The 17,067-nt window shown below is 36.3% G+C and overlaps 4 protein-coding genes across 12 annotated transcripts in view; all 4 read right to left on the bottom strand.

The window, feature by feature from the left end:
* LOC111709808 (NFX1-type zinc finger-containing protein 1) overlaps positions 1 to 1,045 on the bottom strand; it is a 29,183-nt gene extending 28,138 nt beyond the window's left edge. For both annotated transcript variants that reach the window (XM_023483719.1, XM_023483720.1), the window contains exon 1: positions 594 to 1,045. In XM_023483719.1, the coding sequence (XP_023339487.1) occupies positions 594 to 963 (370 nt within the window). In that variant the 5' untranslated portion in view covers positions 964 to 1,045. The remainder of the gene's footprint in view (positions 1 to 593) is intronic.
* LOC111709810 (TATA-binding protein-associated factor 2N) lies at positions 997 to 1,365 on the bottom strand. Its single transcript, XM_023483723.1, has one exon. It carries the CDS (start codon positions 1,363 to 1,365, stop codon positions 997 to 999), a length of 369 nt encoding a protein of 122 aa, XP_023339491.1.
* A 5,607-nt stretch (positions 1,366 to 6,972) lies between these two features.
* Positions 6,973 to 10,922, bottom strand: LOC111709813 (zinc finger protein 711). Its single transcript, XM_023483726.1, has 4 exons — positions 10,549 to 10,922; positions 9,789 to 9,845; positions 9,233 to 9,314; positions 6,973 to 8,801 (listed from the first exon to the last, which is right to left on the bottom strand). The coding sequence occupies exons 1-4, from the start codon at positions 10,769 to 10,771 to the stop codon at positions 8,000 to 8,002; spliced, it is 1,164 nt and encodes a 387-aa protein (XP_023339494.1). The 5' UTR covers positions 10,772 to 10,922; the 3' UTR covers positions 6,973 to 7,999.
* Positions 10,923 to 11,021: 99 nt separating this feature from the next.
* The window catches only part of LOC111709812 (PC4 and SFRS1-interacting protein), a 31,236-nt gene continuing 25,190 nt past the window's right edge, over positions 11,022 to 17,067 (bottom strand). Inside the window, exons 13-15 of one of the 8 annotated variants that reach the window (XR_002766941.1) lie at positions 12,113 to 12,193; positions 11,631 to 11,841; positions 11,022 to 11,242 (exon numbers count right to left, since the gene is read on the bottom strand). Coding sequence is in view for 1 of the 8 variants with exons in the window: in XM_023483725.1 (XP_023339493.1) it covers positions 11,785 to 11,841; positions 12,113 to 12,193 (138 nt within the window). In the remaining 7 variants the exon portion in view is untranslated. Of the gene's footprint in view, positions 11,842 to 12,112; positions 12,194 to 17,067 lie in introns of all 8 variants that reach the window. The other 7 variants (XR_002766942.1, XR_002766944.1, XR_002766943.1 and 4 more) reach the window with 7 other exon arrangements.

Here is a 17,067-nt window from a genome sequence, read left to right as displayed (position 1 = left end):
GATTAATATTGTCAAAATTTTTCCCTTGGACTGAAATACATAGCTAAACGAAAATCTTAGTGTTAATAATATATATAACGTAGTTAAGAAGGATTGGAATACTTCTGAAACGGAGAGGAACAATCTATGGTAGGATTAAAGTTACACATTTAAAAGTTCAAACCTCGAGAACTAACAATTAAATAATATATGTTTAAGAACAAAAAGTGAAACATAGAAATCGGTTCATAACAAAGAAACATTAAAACTTATTCAGAAATACTTTGTCCGCCATAAAATGCGTGGCAGCCTTTAATGCAGGGCTTATTGATTAAACTATTAGAACAGAATAGAGGCCTCAAAACTGTTTTTATTTAACCTTTGAATCCTGCATTATTTGCTTTTGGGCGAGCCAAAGCTACTGGAATCTTCTTTGTAAAATCTTTTATTCAAAACTCATCAGAAACTATATGATTTATTGTCGTCCTTCGTTTAATTATCTTAGATATTAAAAATAGTTAAATTGCGATTCATATCAGCAATTTTATAAAAGGTTGCTTATCATAAGAATAGGTAACACTTTTACAACCCTTTATAATATTATCTTGAATTACCCAAGAACGCCCAGGCGTGAAGAGAACGCAGCATAGGCGTAAGCTCAACCTCCCTCTCACACCTCTCTATAGTGTTCTCCATGACCTGGAGCAAGGTATTTTTTCGGTAGTTTCTCCTAAATATATTCATTCTCCCAACCTCAGGCTTGTCATTGCGTAAATGAATGGTGTACTCTAACTCTGTTCCATTCTCCAGTCTGAAGAATCTATCCACAACGGGGAGTTTAAAGATATGCATTCTTATATCCCTCCCAACATGGTTTTGGTTGGCACGAACAAAATAAAAAACTACAGAATTAGTTATTCCTTCTGTTAATCCAACAATTGTACCGATAATCCAGTTTCCGTTGTCTCTTTCCTCTCTGAACATACCCCATCTTCCTCCTCTATTTCCCCCTCTTCCTCATCTATTGTCCCCTATTCCTCCTCTATTGTCCCCTCTTCCTCCTCTATTGTCCCCTCTTCCTCCTCCATTGTCCCCTCTTCTTCCTCTATTACCTCCTCTTCCCCCTCTATTGTCCCATCTTCCTACTCTATTATCTCCTCTTCCTCCTCTATTATCTCCTCTTCCTCCTCTATTATCTTCTCTTCCTCCTCTATTATCCCCTCTTCCTTGTCCATAATCTCTTCCGTCCGAGCTTGCTCCTGCCTCTGATGTATCTGTATCAAATCCATCAGAAGCTCCATTAGAATATCCATCTGAAGCTCCATTAGAATATCCATCTGAAGCTCCATTAGAAGCTCCCCTTGCTTCTCCTTCTGCACCTGGCATTGTGTTTAAACAGTTTAATCCAGACTTAAGATTCTTCTGAAAAGTAAAATCTAATAATTATATTCCATAATGATCAACAAAATAAATAGCTTGGTTTTATGAAATGTTACTAGGCACAACTTCAACTGCAGCCCCTATCTATTCAATTTTGTACATGTATCTTAAATGTGATTAACGTGGGCATTATAGTCATCGTTATTTTAAGGCCATAGCGCCCAGCCCCAAGCCTGTTCTAGCCGCAGCACCATTTCAGCAGTATATGTCCATTGTCCAGGCTACGGTGCTCTGACATGTGCTAGCTGCAGCGTGCAGTCCAGATATTATTTAAACAAATCCCATTTTAACAATAAAAATTATCTCGCCCAAAAATTACATTTAAAATGAGTAATTTAAAGTGGCGTCCTTAAATTACATTATTAAAACCTTTATACTACAGATCGGGTTGTGAATCCGAATCAATTCGTTTATGCTTTAAATATTACTTAACACTTATATATACTTATGAATATTGTCAAGTAATAACCGAAAAAAAAGGTTTTCAACTTTTAAAGTTGCACTTTACAGTTAGTACGTTCAGAGAAGAACGTATTCGACTGTTAGAATTCATCATTTCAATCCCGGGGTTCAGGTTTCGAGAGAGGAGAAACAGCNGGGGGGGTGCTGAACACATGAAGCTGCTGTACCGGGTTGCCAGGTTTGAAAAGAAGGCCAAGGCTAAATTGAGAGTTTTTTAAGGCTACTTTCAGTCCTCTCTCTGAGCTACTTTTTGATGCTTTTTGTACTCTTGGACTTGAACAATAAGTATAAAAGCATGCATTAAGTGAACTAAGCTCTTTACAGTCAGTCAGTTATGTTCAAGATCAATGATCAATGTTAAAAAGGTTTAGACTACAAATTTTCAAATTTTCTTTGGTTGATTTCAACTAATAAAAACTTAATTCTTAGAGTCTTGAGGTATGAGAAGCATGGGCGATTTGCAACCTTTCAGAAAGTCTTAGCAAGATTTGGAGTTTTAATAAACATTTTCATTGTGAGAAATAATGTGGTGCGGGTGCCGCAGGCCAACATTTTTTTAATCTTTTCTTAAAGGGACAGACCGGCTATGTCAAGTAGTTTAAATGAGTATGCAGTGTTGTGGACAAATATATATATTTTTTACTTTTAAAGGGACAGAGTGGCGATGTCAAGTTGAACTGAGTATAATTCTTTAGGATTCATTTGAGACATATAAAACTTTTTAAAGATATGTAAATCTTGAGTTTGAACACAAAGTCGACGTTCAAAATCATACTTTTCATAATATGTTTTTAATTTACTAAATAACGACGACTTAAAATAAAGTATAAATTATACAACTATCTAGATGTTTAGGAACATTTGTTCAAAAGAAATTTGTCAAGAAATCAATGCTAGAATCAATTATTTCATGTTCATCATTATATTGAATTATTTTCTAGTAATTCCAGAAAATCTGCAGAAAATCTTTGAGAATAATTTGAGAAACTAGAATGATGAGGAAATTATAGAAACTAATAATTGAACAAGATTACTTATTTTCGATGATATATCTTATTTTATTTTCTCAACCTGTTCCTAAACAACTAATTAGTTTACTGTAGAATTTTGTTTACATTTTTTGTCGTTATATTTAATAATTAAGAAAAAACAATTCTGAAATTGAATAGGAAAAAATACTCCCAACTTGACGATTATAAATTGTCACTCAAATTTCACTTAAATGATTATTTTTTATTTTTTTCTTTCTTATTCTAAAAACCAGAAACGCCTCTTTATTGTTATATAAAAAATGGTCTTTGAAAATAAAAATCTTAATTAAGAGTCTGATGCAATTGCTATTTTTGTGCATATTAAGGAGGAGAATCCTTAATCTAAATGTTTCATACAGAGATAACCAGAAAACAATGGAATAGAAAGACAACATTAAAGTAATACTTAAGTGTTTTGTAACAAAGCAAATATTTTTACTTGTAACTTTGCAAAACACCATTTACACTGTACAATTGCTATGTCTAATGCATGTTCATTGAACTTGTTTAAGTCCTCACTTGAGTTTAAAAGTCATCTTCCTGTTTCAGAATTTTCTGGTTATCACTGTAAAAATTCATTAAACAGGTAATAAAAGGATTTATTAAATTATTAGTAAGCACTCAAAAAGGAATAGATAATCACAAACTTTATTTTATTTGATTAGATATGTAAAAATGAATTACTATGATATGATTTATATTGAACTTTAACAAGATTTAAACTAAAAGGAGTTTTTAAAAATATGGAAATCCATCAAAAATTTTGCGGAAACGCTTCAAAAACCAAAGGAAACCCCTCAAATAAATAGAATTTTTAGAAATACGGAAACACCTCAATAGTTTGCGAAAACGCCTCATAAAAGGGAACACCTGAACTAGAGTTTTTAAAAATACAGAAACCCCTCAATAATTTGTGGAAACGCCTAAAAAAAGAGGAAACACCTCAACTAAAAAGAGTTTTTAAAAATACGGAAACCCTTCAAACATTTTGTGGAAACGCCTCAAAAAAAAACCAGTAACACCTCACCTATTTTTAAAAATACGGAAACCCCTCAATAATTTTTCGGAAATGCCTAAAAAAAGAGGAAACACCTCAACTATAAATAGAGTTTAAAAATATACGGAAACGTCTCAAAAATTTTGCGGAAATGCCTCAAAAATATTGTGAAATTCTTCAAAAGTATTAGAAAATCCCTCAAAAATATTAGTCAGCTAAAAAGCGGACACAGCTCAAATATTTTAGCAAACGTACGCCTCAAAATAAAGAGGAAATCACTCAAAAACTGGGTTTTGAGGTATTTCCGTATTTCTCCCAGAAACCTCGGAAACAACTCAAAAAAAAACTTTTGAGGGGTTTCCGTTTTTTTTGAGGCATTTCCGTGATGAGGCGTATTCATAGCACATCAAAGGGGTGACATGGAAATGCCTCAACACGGAAATGTCTCAAAAAACGGACTCATAAAACTAATTTAATGTCGTCTTCTCTCATTAAAAAAATATTTTAACAATTATTTTACCATTAATTTAGGGTGTGTTAGGTTGCGACGTAGGCTACGGAGGGGGCTGAGTGCTGCGGCTAGGATGGGCTAGGGGGACCGAACGCTGCGACTAGGACACGCTAGGGGGGCCGAGCGCTGCGGCTAGAACAGGCAAGGAGGGCGAGCGCTGCGGCTATGGCTGTGAAAATCGTTATAATATAGTTTTTTTAATTTAAAGTTGAGAGAAGACGACATTAAATTAGTTTTATGATTCTGTTTTTTGAGGCATTTCCGTGTTGAGGCGTTTCCATCTTGCGCTCTTGCTTTCAGTGGAGCCTCAAGTCTACTTTTAGGCCAAGAATTCAATAAGAAGTGGCTACCAATGCAAAAGGAAATATTCTGAAATCTGATTATAGGCTACATTTATGAAAAGTAGCCTTCTAGAAGGCTTCATGGCAACCCTGCTGCTTTACAGTTTACTACACTGCTAAGCACGAAGACACAGCTGAGTAGTACCGGACCGGTAGCTCGAACGACTCAAGCCACCACCCCGCCGGGTCAGTACAAAAAGTTAACACAAAAACATTTTTGACGGTGTTTCCCCGTAGCAGGGGTGAAATCTTTCATTAATATTTCAGAAATTTTCGGACTCAATTCTCCGGTATTATCCTAATATACGATTATACGCTTGGTCCAAAAATTGTCCTGTCCTGTCCTAACCTAACCCTGAAATAATAAATTATAAATATTTTTTGTTGAAATTAATAGTTGGAAATCTAGGTCATGTACAAAATTGATAAGAGAGGGGAGGGGGGGTTCAAAAATCGTATACTAGGACGGACCCAATTCTCGAACATCACTATAGTTAATATTTTTGTCTGATCTGAAAAAAGTTGATTGGTAGTTCTAGAGATAAGGAAGGATAAATTAAAGATTGTTTGTACTGGGTGCACATGGGTCTTTATGCAATGCATAATTGTAAGATCAGATTTCATTTAGATTGCTCTTAATATTTGCATTCTCTATTTTGTAATTTGAGCTCTTAGTTTGTTAAGATAAGAAAATGAACACTCGCCTCACACTCAATTTTCTAATCCCCTTTTCTCTGCAACCAAATGCTTTTCATATTTTTTAATATTCAACGTAGCAGAATTTAAAGCTAAGCTTTAAATTTTCCCGCTTAAACGACATGGGGTTGTTTAAAGGATTAAATGCAAGGATGAATGGTATTAATGGAGGACTATGACAGCAGTAGTTCAAAGTGTGCGGAAAATCGGCGAGTTTTCAAATGATTATTAATTTTTTTCAATTTTTATAGGGTCAGTCCTAGATAACCCTACCCCCCCCCCTCCCATCGTTTCAATGGGGGCATTTCTGCTTGACCATAGTTCTCTAATGTGGCTTGTTGAAACATTTCTTCTGCAAAATCTGTGATGGGATTTTTGCAGAGCCAATTTTTTTCCCTGTCTAATTTAGATTGTAAGGCAGAGTTAACTGTTTCATCACCCAGTATTCTTATCCTAGTGTATGCTTGCGTCATAGTTGTTTTGTACAGGGTGGATATTGAAGTGATGTCTAGGCCAGGTTTCAAGTGTAGAGCAGCATTTGTTGCACAGGGTGGTAATCCAGTCCATTTTTTTTACAAATTTATCAGTGAATGCGTCTAGTTTCTTCAGATGACCTTTGTGATATCTGGGTAGAAATCGAATAGAAGGAATGAAATAATTTTAAATGAATATGTTCTACTTTCGTAGTTGGCCATCCAAGATTTCTTCATCATCAGCCTATGGACGGGTTACTCCTATACATATACATCCCAGTTCTATATTGAATTAAGAATCTGGTAAATTATGGATCCAATGAACCAGGCAAGAAAAATCCTCCCAAACAAACCTTCTTAGAACTATCGGATAAAATACCTAAAATGATCATCCTAGGGTAGTGGTGGCTAGTTACCAAGCTTTAGAATAGGATAGAATAAAAGTGAAACGTGTTATTTACAAACATATTTGGCTTTGAAAATAAAATAATTCATAAATACTGTATTGCAGTCCAGTGGCAAGGCTGATGCACATCCAACATTTCACCTTGGCAATACAATTTAAAAATATTTTCTATTGTAAGGATTGAAATAATGTTTGTAAATCCAGACTTTATATTCATCCCGAATAAGAAGTGCATTTATATTTACGAATTTTATTTCAAATTTAATCTTGATGTAATCGAACGAATCAATAAGTTTACCAGTAGGAAATAGAAGTTTGCCAAGGAATTTCTGCTCTTCTTGAAATATATTTGGAATTTCAGTTTCAATCTCATTTCCATACTTTCAATCTTGGATTTTATTTCATTTTGAATTTTTTGAAGTTTTCTCAGATTTGTTGTTATCACGCAAAATCTTTATTATTACATTTTTTTCCTCATAGGATTATCTTATTTTATCTTAAATACATGTTCTATTATCTAAATAAACTTTAACATAAAGTAAATTATTTCTCATTATAATTCAAATACATGTTCTAATATTTTACTAAAGGAAGCTGAACAAATATTCTTTAGTCTGAATTATAATATTTCAATTATTTAAAATCAAAACTTTATTTTCACTCCTAAAATTAAGACGAAAGAATTTCCATAAGAAAATAATTTGAGTAAATTTACTAAAATTGACAAGAATCCAACTGTTTACCCGCGCTTGGTCTTAAATTACGATTTTAGCGATTTTTCTATTTAAAAACGACCCAATTAAATTAGAATCACAGAACTAAAAACATTACTGTGGTTCTCACGAGTTCCCCAATCTAAATTTGAGGCAAATCGGTCAAGGGGTTCCTGTGTTATGATCGGACATACAAACACACAACACTACTTTAAATATATATATATATAGATACTTACTTCAGTATTAAATTCCGACTTATAATAAGAGAATTTAGAAGAATAAAAGCGAACAGATACAATAACGTTAACAATACAAAATTTATTTAAGTTCACACAGTGAATCTTCTGACACAATAAAAACAACTAAAAAACTAAATTAAATAAATTTAAAAATTACATAATTTTAAACCACAAGTGGGATCAACAAACTAGAGACTTAGGACTTAAAAGCTAGAAAATAAACTTTCTAATTAAATCTAATATATCTTTAATATGCTTTATTCACGACTGAACTCTTTAAATTCCTTAATCTGAGTAACCATAAAAGATCTAAATCGACCAATAAAGAGATAATTCTGTACATTTTCTTCATTGTCTTTGCAGCATAAATCCGCTCGTCACTTTTATTAAGAACCATAGTTAAATTTTTTAATTTTCAGCAAAAAACATAGATATCTTATTCATTCTGTATCAGACAATGGTTCTTTAAAAGGTACTGATGTAAATCGGACATGACACATTATGAATGGAGTCAAATCAAATTACGCCGCCATTCCTTTAAAAGGGAGTTTCTGAGAATTTTAAAACAAGTTAAAGAAATATTAGAAAGATCCGAATTTACTTTCATTGCATTTAACTAATTGCCGACATTCACTTTAAAATTAATAATCAAATTAAATAACTAAATGAGTCAATAATATACAATTGTAAATAAATAACTGAACTGGGTTATGTGACTTTAATCAAATGCAATCTCTCTTTGTGCCTCTTCAGATGGTGACTTCTTGTCGCCTGATATTCACACTGATCACAAGGAAAACGTAAACCTTGATGAACGCTGCGGATATGTCGACTGACGGAGCCTCTTAGAGCCGAACTGTAGTCGCACATGTCGCAGTAATATCTTCCGTCGTCCTCACTGATAGTTATTGTACTCTCTGTATCTTTAATAAACACACCACCTTTAGTCGTGGGGTCCTTCGCTTCCTTAGGATGCTCACTCTTTTTGTGCACTTTCAAATCCGCAGAATCCGTCGTCATGTAATCACATTTATCACAGAGTTTCAACTCTGCTTTGTTCAGCGGCTTCAGCAAGCGACCGTGAACTTTTTCAAAATGTTTCTTCAAATTTTCTCGTTTCCTGCAACTATAGTTACAGAGTTCACAGCTTATCTGCTCAATATTGCCCTCGTGACGGCACTGTATGTGTCTCTTTAAATGATAGATGGTTGTCGACTGATGATCACAATGAGGACAGGGAAATCTTACTTTATCATGGACGGACATCACGTGCCGTTTCACGTGCCCGGAATGGTTTGATGAGTAGGTGCACTGGGAGTGTGTGCAGAAATAGGTTCGAGGACGACCTTCGACACAGGACACTCCGGGAATACTAGTCTCAAACACAACGCCGTCCTCGAACCGTCCTGCACGGACACCTGTAACGTCCTCGAACCGTCCTGCTCCGTCCTGGTATTGAAGAAAATGTTCCTGATGGAAAAAAGATGGTGTAACTTCAGTGTGAACTATCCTGAAAAAGGGGAAAGTAAAAATTTTTTAACTCCATTAGTTTATAACTCTGATCTAATCAGATCAAATCACAATAACTATTTCTTATTTTCTGTATTTCAGATTTCTATTGAACTAGACGTTCATCCTCATCCAGAAAACATCCAAAATGAAATCCAAAATTTAGGGCCCAAAACCAGTTAATTAAACTAGTCTACAGGGGTGTGATTTCTTTGAAAATTATATATTATCCCCTGAAGTTAGGTAATTTTTAGAAGTCTATTCGCTGCACCAGGAAAAATAGATGAATTTTCGGGCATAAATTTAACGTATCATTTGTAATTCCCTCCCCCCNCCCATAGTATCAATGAAGCTCCCCCCACCCTTCCTCCCAGTAAGTAAGGGCGGGGGGGTATTTTTCGAAAATAAATATACCCTTCATAATCTAAATACCTTCGTCTCTTCGGTTGATTAACAGGGTCTGTGTCTCCGTCCGAATCTGACGAATCTGATAAATCTGATTCAATCTGGTCATCTGGAAAACATCAAATTATATGCCTTAAGAAATATTCAGTGCTTAAGATCAGGATCCGTTAGATCCGCAAAATTTCGGCTTTCTGAAACCTGAACTGGACCCGTAAAAACATGCGGATCCACGGTCAAAATATCAACCAAAAACTGCCAAAAAAATACTTTTATCTCAAAACTCGTCTGAACTGTTGAAAAAAAGATCGATTATACAAAAATGTCCTTTATTTCTGAATAGTTCACCAAGTTGTTGCATAAAAAGAAATAAAAAAAGTCAGAAAATAATTCCAAAACTCTTCTTCCGTTTAAAAATCAATAAATCTTAACTGAATGTTCACGACCTGGATCCGGATCCATTTTTTTCCCCCAGTGCGGATCCGGATCCGCATACAAATTAAATTGATCCTATGCACTGTAGAAAATATAAAATAAATCAAATAATTTCAAAATTTGTGTTTCAATCCTTTGTTAATCTCTATACCTGGATCAATTGGTTCCAACAAGTCAGGTTTAGTATCCAACCCACATTCAAGTTTTACTAAACAAAACATAATTATTTAAAACTCAAAATAAAAATACAAAAACTAAGACTTAGGGTGCGTTAAAGAATATTAATTAGCAACGCACAATCATGTTAAATGTGCAAATATTTTATAATATTTGGATTCATGGTTTATTTTAGGACTAGATTCCACTTAAACCCCTAGACTCGAATATAAGAATTTAGGATTAGATTTCACATAAACTCCTAGACTCGAATGCCAGGGTTTTTGAGATTCCACTGAAACCAGGGGCGGATACAAGATTGAAGTTAGGGGGGGAGGGGGGCAAGATTTTTTGGGAACAAAAAAATTCATAATTAGGAGCAAAAAATCGCGCCAAAGGCGAAAACTTTTTTTGACTTAAAAGACTCAAAAAGAGTCAAAATTAATGACTAAAGACTAAAAAACTAGATTTTTTACTTTTCACACATTATAGTTTTTTAAAACAGATATTTTTCCTGTTTTGCACTAGGGTTTCCTTCCCTTTTTAAACCCCCTAGACTCGAGTACAAGGATTTAGGATTGGATTCCACTTAAACCCCTAGACTCGAGTACAAGGATTTAGGATTGGATTCCACTTAAACCCCTAGACTTGAATACTAGGATTTAGATTAAGATTCAACTTAAACCCTTAGACTCGAACTTACTAACTTAAAACTGAGATTAATAAAATGTAAGAAACCCGAAAAAAATACGTACCCATAAAATCACGATTCTTGAGATTGGGTTTGGTTAGCTTCTCATCTTTAAGCTCCAGGTCGGTGGGGAAACTGATAAAACCTTCTCCTTCTATAATCTCACACACGGGCTGATGTTGAAAATCCTTCTCCAAGTCATCGCCAGAACAGTCGGAGGTTTCTCCGTCCTGCAGCTCCTGGAGGGGTACTGGAGTAATCCCACCCCCAGCTCTGGCCCCACTCATCCTTTCATTATTGTAACATTCTTTCTTAAAAGTACTTTATACAGTTCAACACGCAAATATAATAAATTCTCGAAAATCGAGATTTCAACAAAAGAGAGTTTAAAATAAAGTGAACATTAGATACAACTAACAAGAGTCATAACTAATAAAGCACAAAGGTAACAAAATCATTATTAATTCTGTACAAAGCAATTTGCATAGTTATTATTAACTTTTGGTTTTCAAAACATTTCAAAACGTTTTCTTTTTCAAGAATAATTAATGTTAAAGAAATAACAAACTACTGGGATAGCAGAGGATGCTTGAGATAATTGATTGATGCTATTAGACCGTAATATGTCTAATTGTAGAACTATTAAAAGTTGATTTAAGTTTAATCCCAGGTTTGATTCATTGATAGCGTTTTAAAGAGAAGACTGGGCAAGGTACTGAGTGTTTGAACTGTGAGGCGAGATACTGAACCAATCCGTCCTGGATTCAGGATCCGTTCTGGATTCAGGATCCGTCCTGGATTCTAGGACACTGCCCAGTTTCTAAGATCTGTCCTGGTTTCCATGATCCGTCCTGATTTCCAGGATTTGTCCGCATTTTTTAAAGCAAAAAAGTTTGAAATTGGGTTGATTGTTAATTCAAGTATCAGGATCAAATACAAAAAAAAATCAACAAAACTAGGTTCACGTCAAATCCAACATTTAAATCATGATAAATCATAATGTTAAGCGAAGATAAATTTGAAGCCAGGATTATATTCGTTCTTGAGCCATGATATACTAAACCATTACTAAACAAACCCTGAAACCTGGAGCAGCCAAATCCTGAAATCATGATAAGACAAATCCTGAAACCAGGACAGACAAACCCTGAAACCAGGACGGACAACCCTGAAACTAGGACAGACAAACCCTGAAACCAGGATCAGACAAACCCTGAAACCAGGATCAGACAAACCCTGAAACCAGGGAGGAGATTAAACAAAACCCAGGCTTAAGATCAGTTTAATGTTGAAGCCAGGTTTAATCCTCGTCTGAAACTTCCGCCTCCTGGCAAGGATCCCGGATCATACTCAGAACCTAGAATTAAACCCAATAAAAATCAAAAGTTTATTTTATTCCCAAGTTTCTTTTCAATACACTCTTTATTTTTTTAAGGACAAGAAATTATGAATACAAAATAAAAAATGGAGATAAATTTCACTTTGTTTAAGATTGAATAAAGAAGGGTTTAAACCTTTGTATTACTAGCTTTTTTTTATAGAAGAGGAATATCATTATTGGAGGTGAACATTTTCGATATTTTCCCAAAAAATGTCCAGGTTTGTCTAAAGTATTTAGTTTGATTTACCTTACTCTCGTCCATACCCTGAGTAACTCTTCTGAACTCATGAACCTCTTCTTCAAACATTTGGGAGAACGGTTTCTCTCCCTAAATATACATACTTTATAATAAATGGTTTATTTTTAACTAAAACGACCAAGCTTATTTTGCTTGACAAGAGAACCAATTGCGGATAAATGAACAATAATTGCATGAGAAACTGCACCAATAATTATTGTCCAGTGAACATTTTATCAGGCAAAATCAAATCATTCCCAAGAGCAAGATGGCAGACAAGAAGAAAAACAGAGAAATGGTTGCGAGGAGAGGAGTAAAGCGCAAGAATGTTGATAACAGCGGCATGGATATTCAGAGTTTTATGAAATCTACTCCAGCCCGGGTATTGAAGGACAATCTCTCCTATTTTTCTAATGAAGCCCAAGTAGAGCTGACTGAGAAATGGTCCAAGGTAAAGGACAAGTTATTGTCATGCTGCTGTACTGGAGCATTTGATTCTCCCTGGTACTCCCAGCTAGGAACAGCCTCTAGTCTTGAGGAACTCAGGTCAACTTTTGTGAAGAGGTTAGGTTTGTCGGGGGACACTCTTTAATTTATTCTGATTCAGCTGGCAGTTCCAGTCCAGATTCTGTAATTAACAATGTCCTGCCCCTGAATGGGTTATCATGAGGTCTTAGAACAGACAGATATTTATTATTGTTCATAAAAAAGGCTTGGACATGACTGCAACAACACTTACATAGTTGTTGCCTCTTGGAGTATAATGCACTGGACCAGGAATTAAGCTCCAAAGCTTATACAATCATGAAGACTGTTAGGAGTTTGACGAAAGGTATGGACAAAAAGAGATTGTGCGAGAAGAACTCCAGAAAATCTCGCAAGTGCCAGGGGACTGACTACGCAGTTTCTGGGCAAAAACTTTACCTGGGGATGCAGTTCCATAGTCTATAATTATTTGCTTTGCAAATTTGCCCATTCCCGACAGGTCCGCCTGTTCAATCTTGGCAGAAACCAGGAAGAGTTGGAGGACAAGCTGGCTTCTCTTGTTAATCAAGTAGCCGACGCTGTGGCAGCCAGGTCCTGGCCCTGGACTCCTTTAACAATATGAACCTGTTCAGGGATGAGGGGTGTTGCCGGATCAGGATCAAACCGCTCCTATAGAGGTGTAACGGCATTGGTAGATTTTTCTGCACATAATCATAAGGACAAAGTTGGATTGGCTTTTTTATCAACACAGCAACCTTATCTTTCCTCAACATGCCAAGGAAGTTTATCCCATTAAACAACTCGAGAGCCAGACACAGAAGTACGAAGACTAGATGAAAGGCGTTTATGTCCTGATTCCAAGCCCACTGAAATCGTTGTAGACCCTCATCAGGTTCAATTTCCCTGATGGGGTTAGGCTGAAGAAGTCAAAAAGGAAAAAACCGATGCTTCCAACAGGTTTCATCCTCAAGAGTTCCCTGATTTCATGCCAGGAAGAGAAATACAAGGATTTTATTCTGAACCCTATCTAGCTGATTAGCTGATGAATGGCAATAGTACTGAGAACTGAAATATGTAAATCACCATGGCCTGCTTCTTGGATTTTGCTACTCCAAAGACAGGCTATTTTTAATAAATAATCAAATTAATGTGTATTGATGGATTGTCTTGGTTTTTATGTTTCTAGGATTCAACAGGGGGGGGGGGAGAGAAAGGGCTTTTGATTTATCAGACTAATGCTTTTATGTTATGTTATATTAGCTATTTCTTCCTATCTAGCTAAAAGGTAACTTCAATAAATTACGTATTTAACTCAACTTTTAAAGAATTTAACCTTTTTGGCAAGTTAAATTTATTCCATCACTAATCATTGTTTATATATTGATGTTATTGCTTAATGTGAATGATTTAATGGATGCTTAATTTTGGATCAAGCCCAATGCTGAATGATAATGCATATCAATACCGGATGATTATCTTTTGTGCAATTGAGGTTTGGTATACTACAGGTGATCAAAACGTGGATTAACAGGAAATTAGCACCATTTTCAGAGACAAGAGATGTTGTCCCCTGGAGCGGATCTTACTTCTTCTTCACTTCGGATTATTTTTCATTTTTAATTGTATAGTTTCGGGTTGTTTTTATTTTTTATAATTTGTCACAGTATTAGTAAACAGGCTTTATGGTTTCCTTCTTAATGATATTTGCTTTTTTGGCTTTTGTAGATAAAGTTCTTTTTCCTGATAGGTTATTGGGAATTATAATTTGATGATAGCATTGGATATTTGTTCATAAAATAGAAACTGTATACAAATTATATTCAAAATTGATCTAATTTTCAGTCAGCTCTTTAGCTATAGCGCTTAAGGGCACTCTACTCTACTATCCTAGTAATAGCTCTAATTATAGAACAATAACACTTAATGTGCCTTTTTATGAAATAAATACTGGTTGATACCATGTTATACAGTTCGAATTAGTTTTAACCCAGAAGAGGGATACACATAAATATCTGATGATGTGTAACTATATTGTTAGGGACACAACAATTGATTAAGTATGGCTACCTATGATAAACTTCAAATAAGAATCAAATGCCAGAGGCTCAGTGGAGCTCAACATGAAAGAATGTATATGGTAAACCACATGCCATAAGGAATCATAAGGAAGTGAAATCTGCAAGAGACCCCATTGTGGGCCCCCAAGACCGCCCAGGCAGCAGGGTGCACTGCCCCTCCCCTGTTCTAACTAGACCTTTAAATCCCCATCATCTAGTCCAAATCTAGAGAAATAAAGTAGATACATTCCAGTCAGTTGGCTAACCAATTAAAAACCATTGGTTGGTTGGTATCTGTCACGCTTTAGGTGAAGAATAGAGGATACCGTTGATTAAAGTGCTCCTGCCAGTTCCATCCACCTGTCCAGCAACAGGGTAAGCTTATCCGCTCTCTTCAGAAGCACTTCTCTAGAGGCATTGTCACCCCCTAAGATCCTAGTGAGGACTGTCTTACAGCTCCGGGTCGAATCGGTCATGAGTACTCCCAATCCTGAAGCTGACCTTTCATAGGCTACTGCCTGACAAGATACGACAACATGATTTTCCAAAAGGTGGCTAACTAACCCTTTATTAAGACAAAGTGGACACCACTTTGTTGTAGAGCCATGGATGTTTGGGCGGCGGTTGCCTAGCCCCGCATCTCCCGCTCTAAGTCTGTTCAGCAAACCCCCTGCTTTGCTATCACATACGTGTGGCTGAAGTTTGAACCAGACTTGAGGGGTTGGCATGCAGTTTAGAGACACAAACCGCTTCTTTTGCCTCAAAACCCCTTGTACTGCTACTTCGGTGAGCCTCTTCTTCAACCTAGATTTGGGACCGTCAAAAGCTTCAATACCCAATACAGACACCAGGTCCCCAACCATTCTCGCCCACGGGTCGTGTGCTGCGGTCGCCCCGTCGAATACATTGGTAAGAATAGAGTTGAATTTCTTATGCAGAATATCCCACACATATACTGCTACGCGTTCCCTTATCCTATCCTTCATTGGTTTGAAACCCGCATCCATGTATCCTGCTACCTTGGAAGTTGATCTTAGTAGTTGTAGTATAAAACGTGCTACTTGGTGTTGGATGCTGTCTAGTTTGTCAACTACTCCATCAGTTACCAACAAGGCCTCCACAGCATATAGAACTGATGGGATTGCACATCTTTCCCATAGTGTATGTGCCACCAGCGCACGGTTTAGTCCAGCTCTTGTAATGCAAATGATAATGTTAGCGTAATTTTGCACAATTTGTAACATACACTCCTCTCTAGGCTTGACAAGGTTTCTTCCTTTAACCTGTATGTCTACTCCTAGGTATTTACCAACCAGAGTTGCTTCAAGGTCTGTTGTTCCCGGTTCTACTTTCCAAACCTGCCCTACCTGGCCGTTGGAAAGGATTACTGTTTTCTCAATAGACAACTTCATATACACTCCTTTACAGAACCTTGACACCTCCTTCAACATGTGTTCCATTCCTCTAACCCTTGTCCTTGAGATCAGGACCAAATTGTCCGCAATAAATAATGCAGATATCACTTGTCCAATGAAGTTTACACCTTCCTTCACAGCATGTAGCCTCTCTCCAAGCCCTGCCATGTAGAGTGAGAAAAGAAGGGGTGATAATTTGCACCCTTGTTTAACGCCTTTGGTGAACCAGAGTGGCGCCGTCAAGCCTCCTTTTATCCTTACTCTTACACTGTCATTATAGTACATAGATTGAATAAGTGACTTAACTCTTCCACCAAATCTAATGGTGTCTAACTTAGTGTAAAGCAGTTTGGGGTTTACTGAATCATATGCCTTTGCAATGTCACAAAAAGCTATGGTCACTGTGTGTCCCTTCCTTTTTGCCTTCCTAACCGCTGCCAACAACATAAACACACAGTCTGATGTTGACCGGCCTGACCGGAACCCATACTGCACTTTACCAAAATGCCCATTCTCCTCACAGATTTTGTCCATTCTCCCATGCATAATTTTTGTGATTACACTCAAAATTACACATGCTGTCAATGGACGCTTTTGTGATACTAGTAGTGAGGTTGACTTTTTATCAATCAGTGTCATTCGTCCCACTAACAAAGCCTCTGGTACTGGTCCCTCCAGGAAAATGTTGTTAACGAGTTCAGTTAACAAGCTTATAAAACCTGGACCTGCGTATTTAAGCATGGCTACCGTTACATTGTCAACTCCTGGCACCCTCTGTAGCTTCATTTTATCAATAACTGACTTGACCTCTGCTTCAGAAGTCCATCTGCATACTTTTCTTTCATGGGCATTGCTGTCTACTGAGTCTTTCATCCATTCTTGCCAACCAAGCAGCTGTTTTACATCCATTTCTTTGATGAGCTGTTGTCCTCTATGAGAGAATATTGCTGACCGCTGTCCAGAGAAGATTTTTGCCAGTTCTTCCAAAACTATCTCCTCTATTCGT

The sequence above is a fragment of the Eurytemora carolleeae genome, unplaced genomic scaffold (genome assembly GCF_000591075.1).
Source record: "Eurytemora carolleeae unplaced genomic scaffold, Eaff_2.0 scaffold1001, whole genome shotgun sequence".
NCBI lineage: Eukaryota > Metazoa > Arthropoda > Copepoda > Calanoida > Temoridae > Eurytemora > Eurytemora carolleeae.
This window is presented reverse-complemented; position numbering and strand designations above follow the sequence as displayed.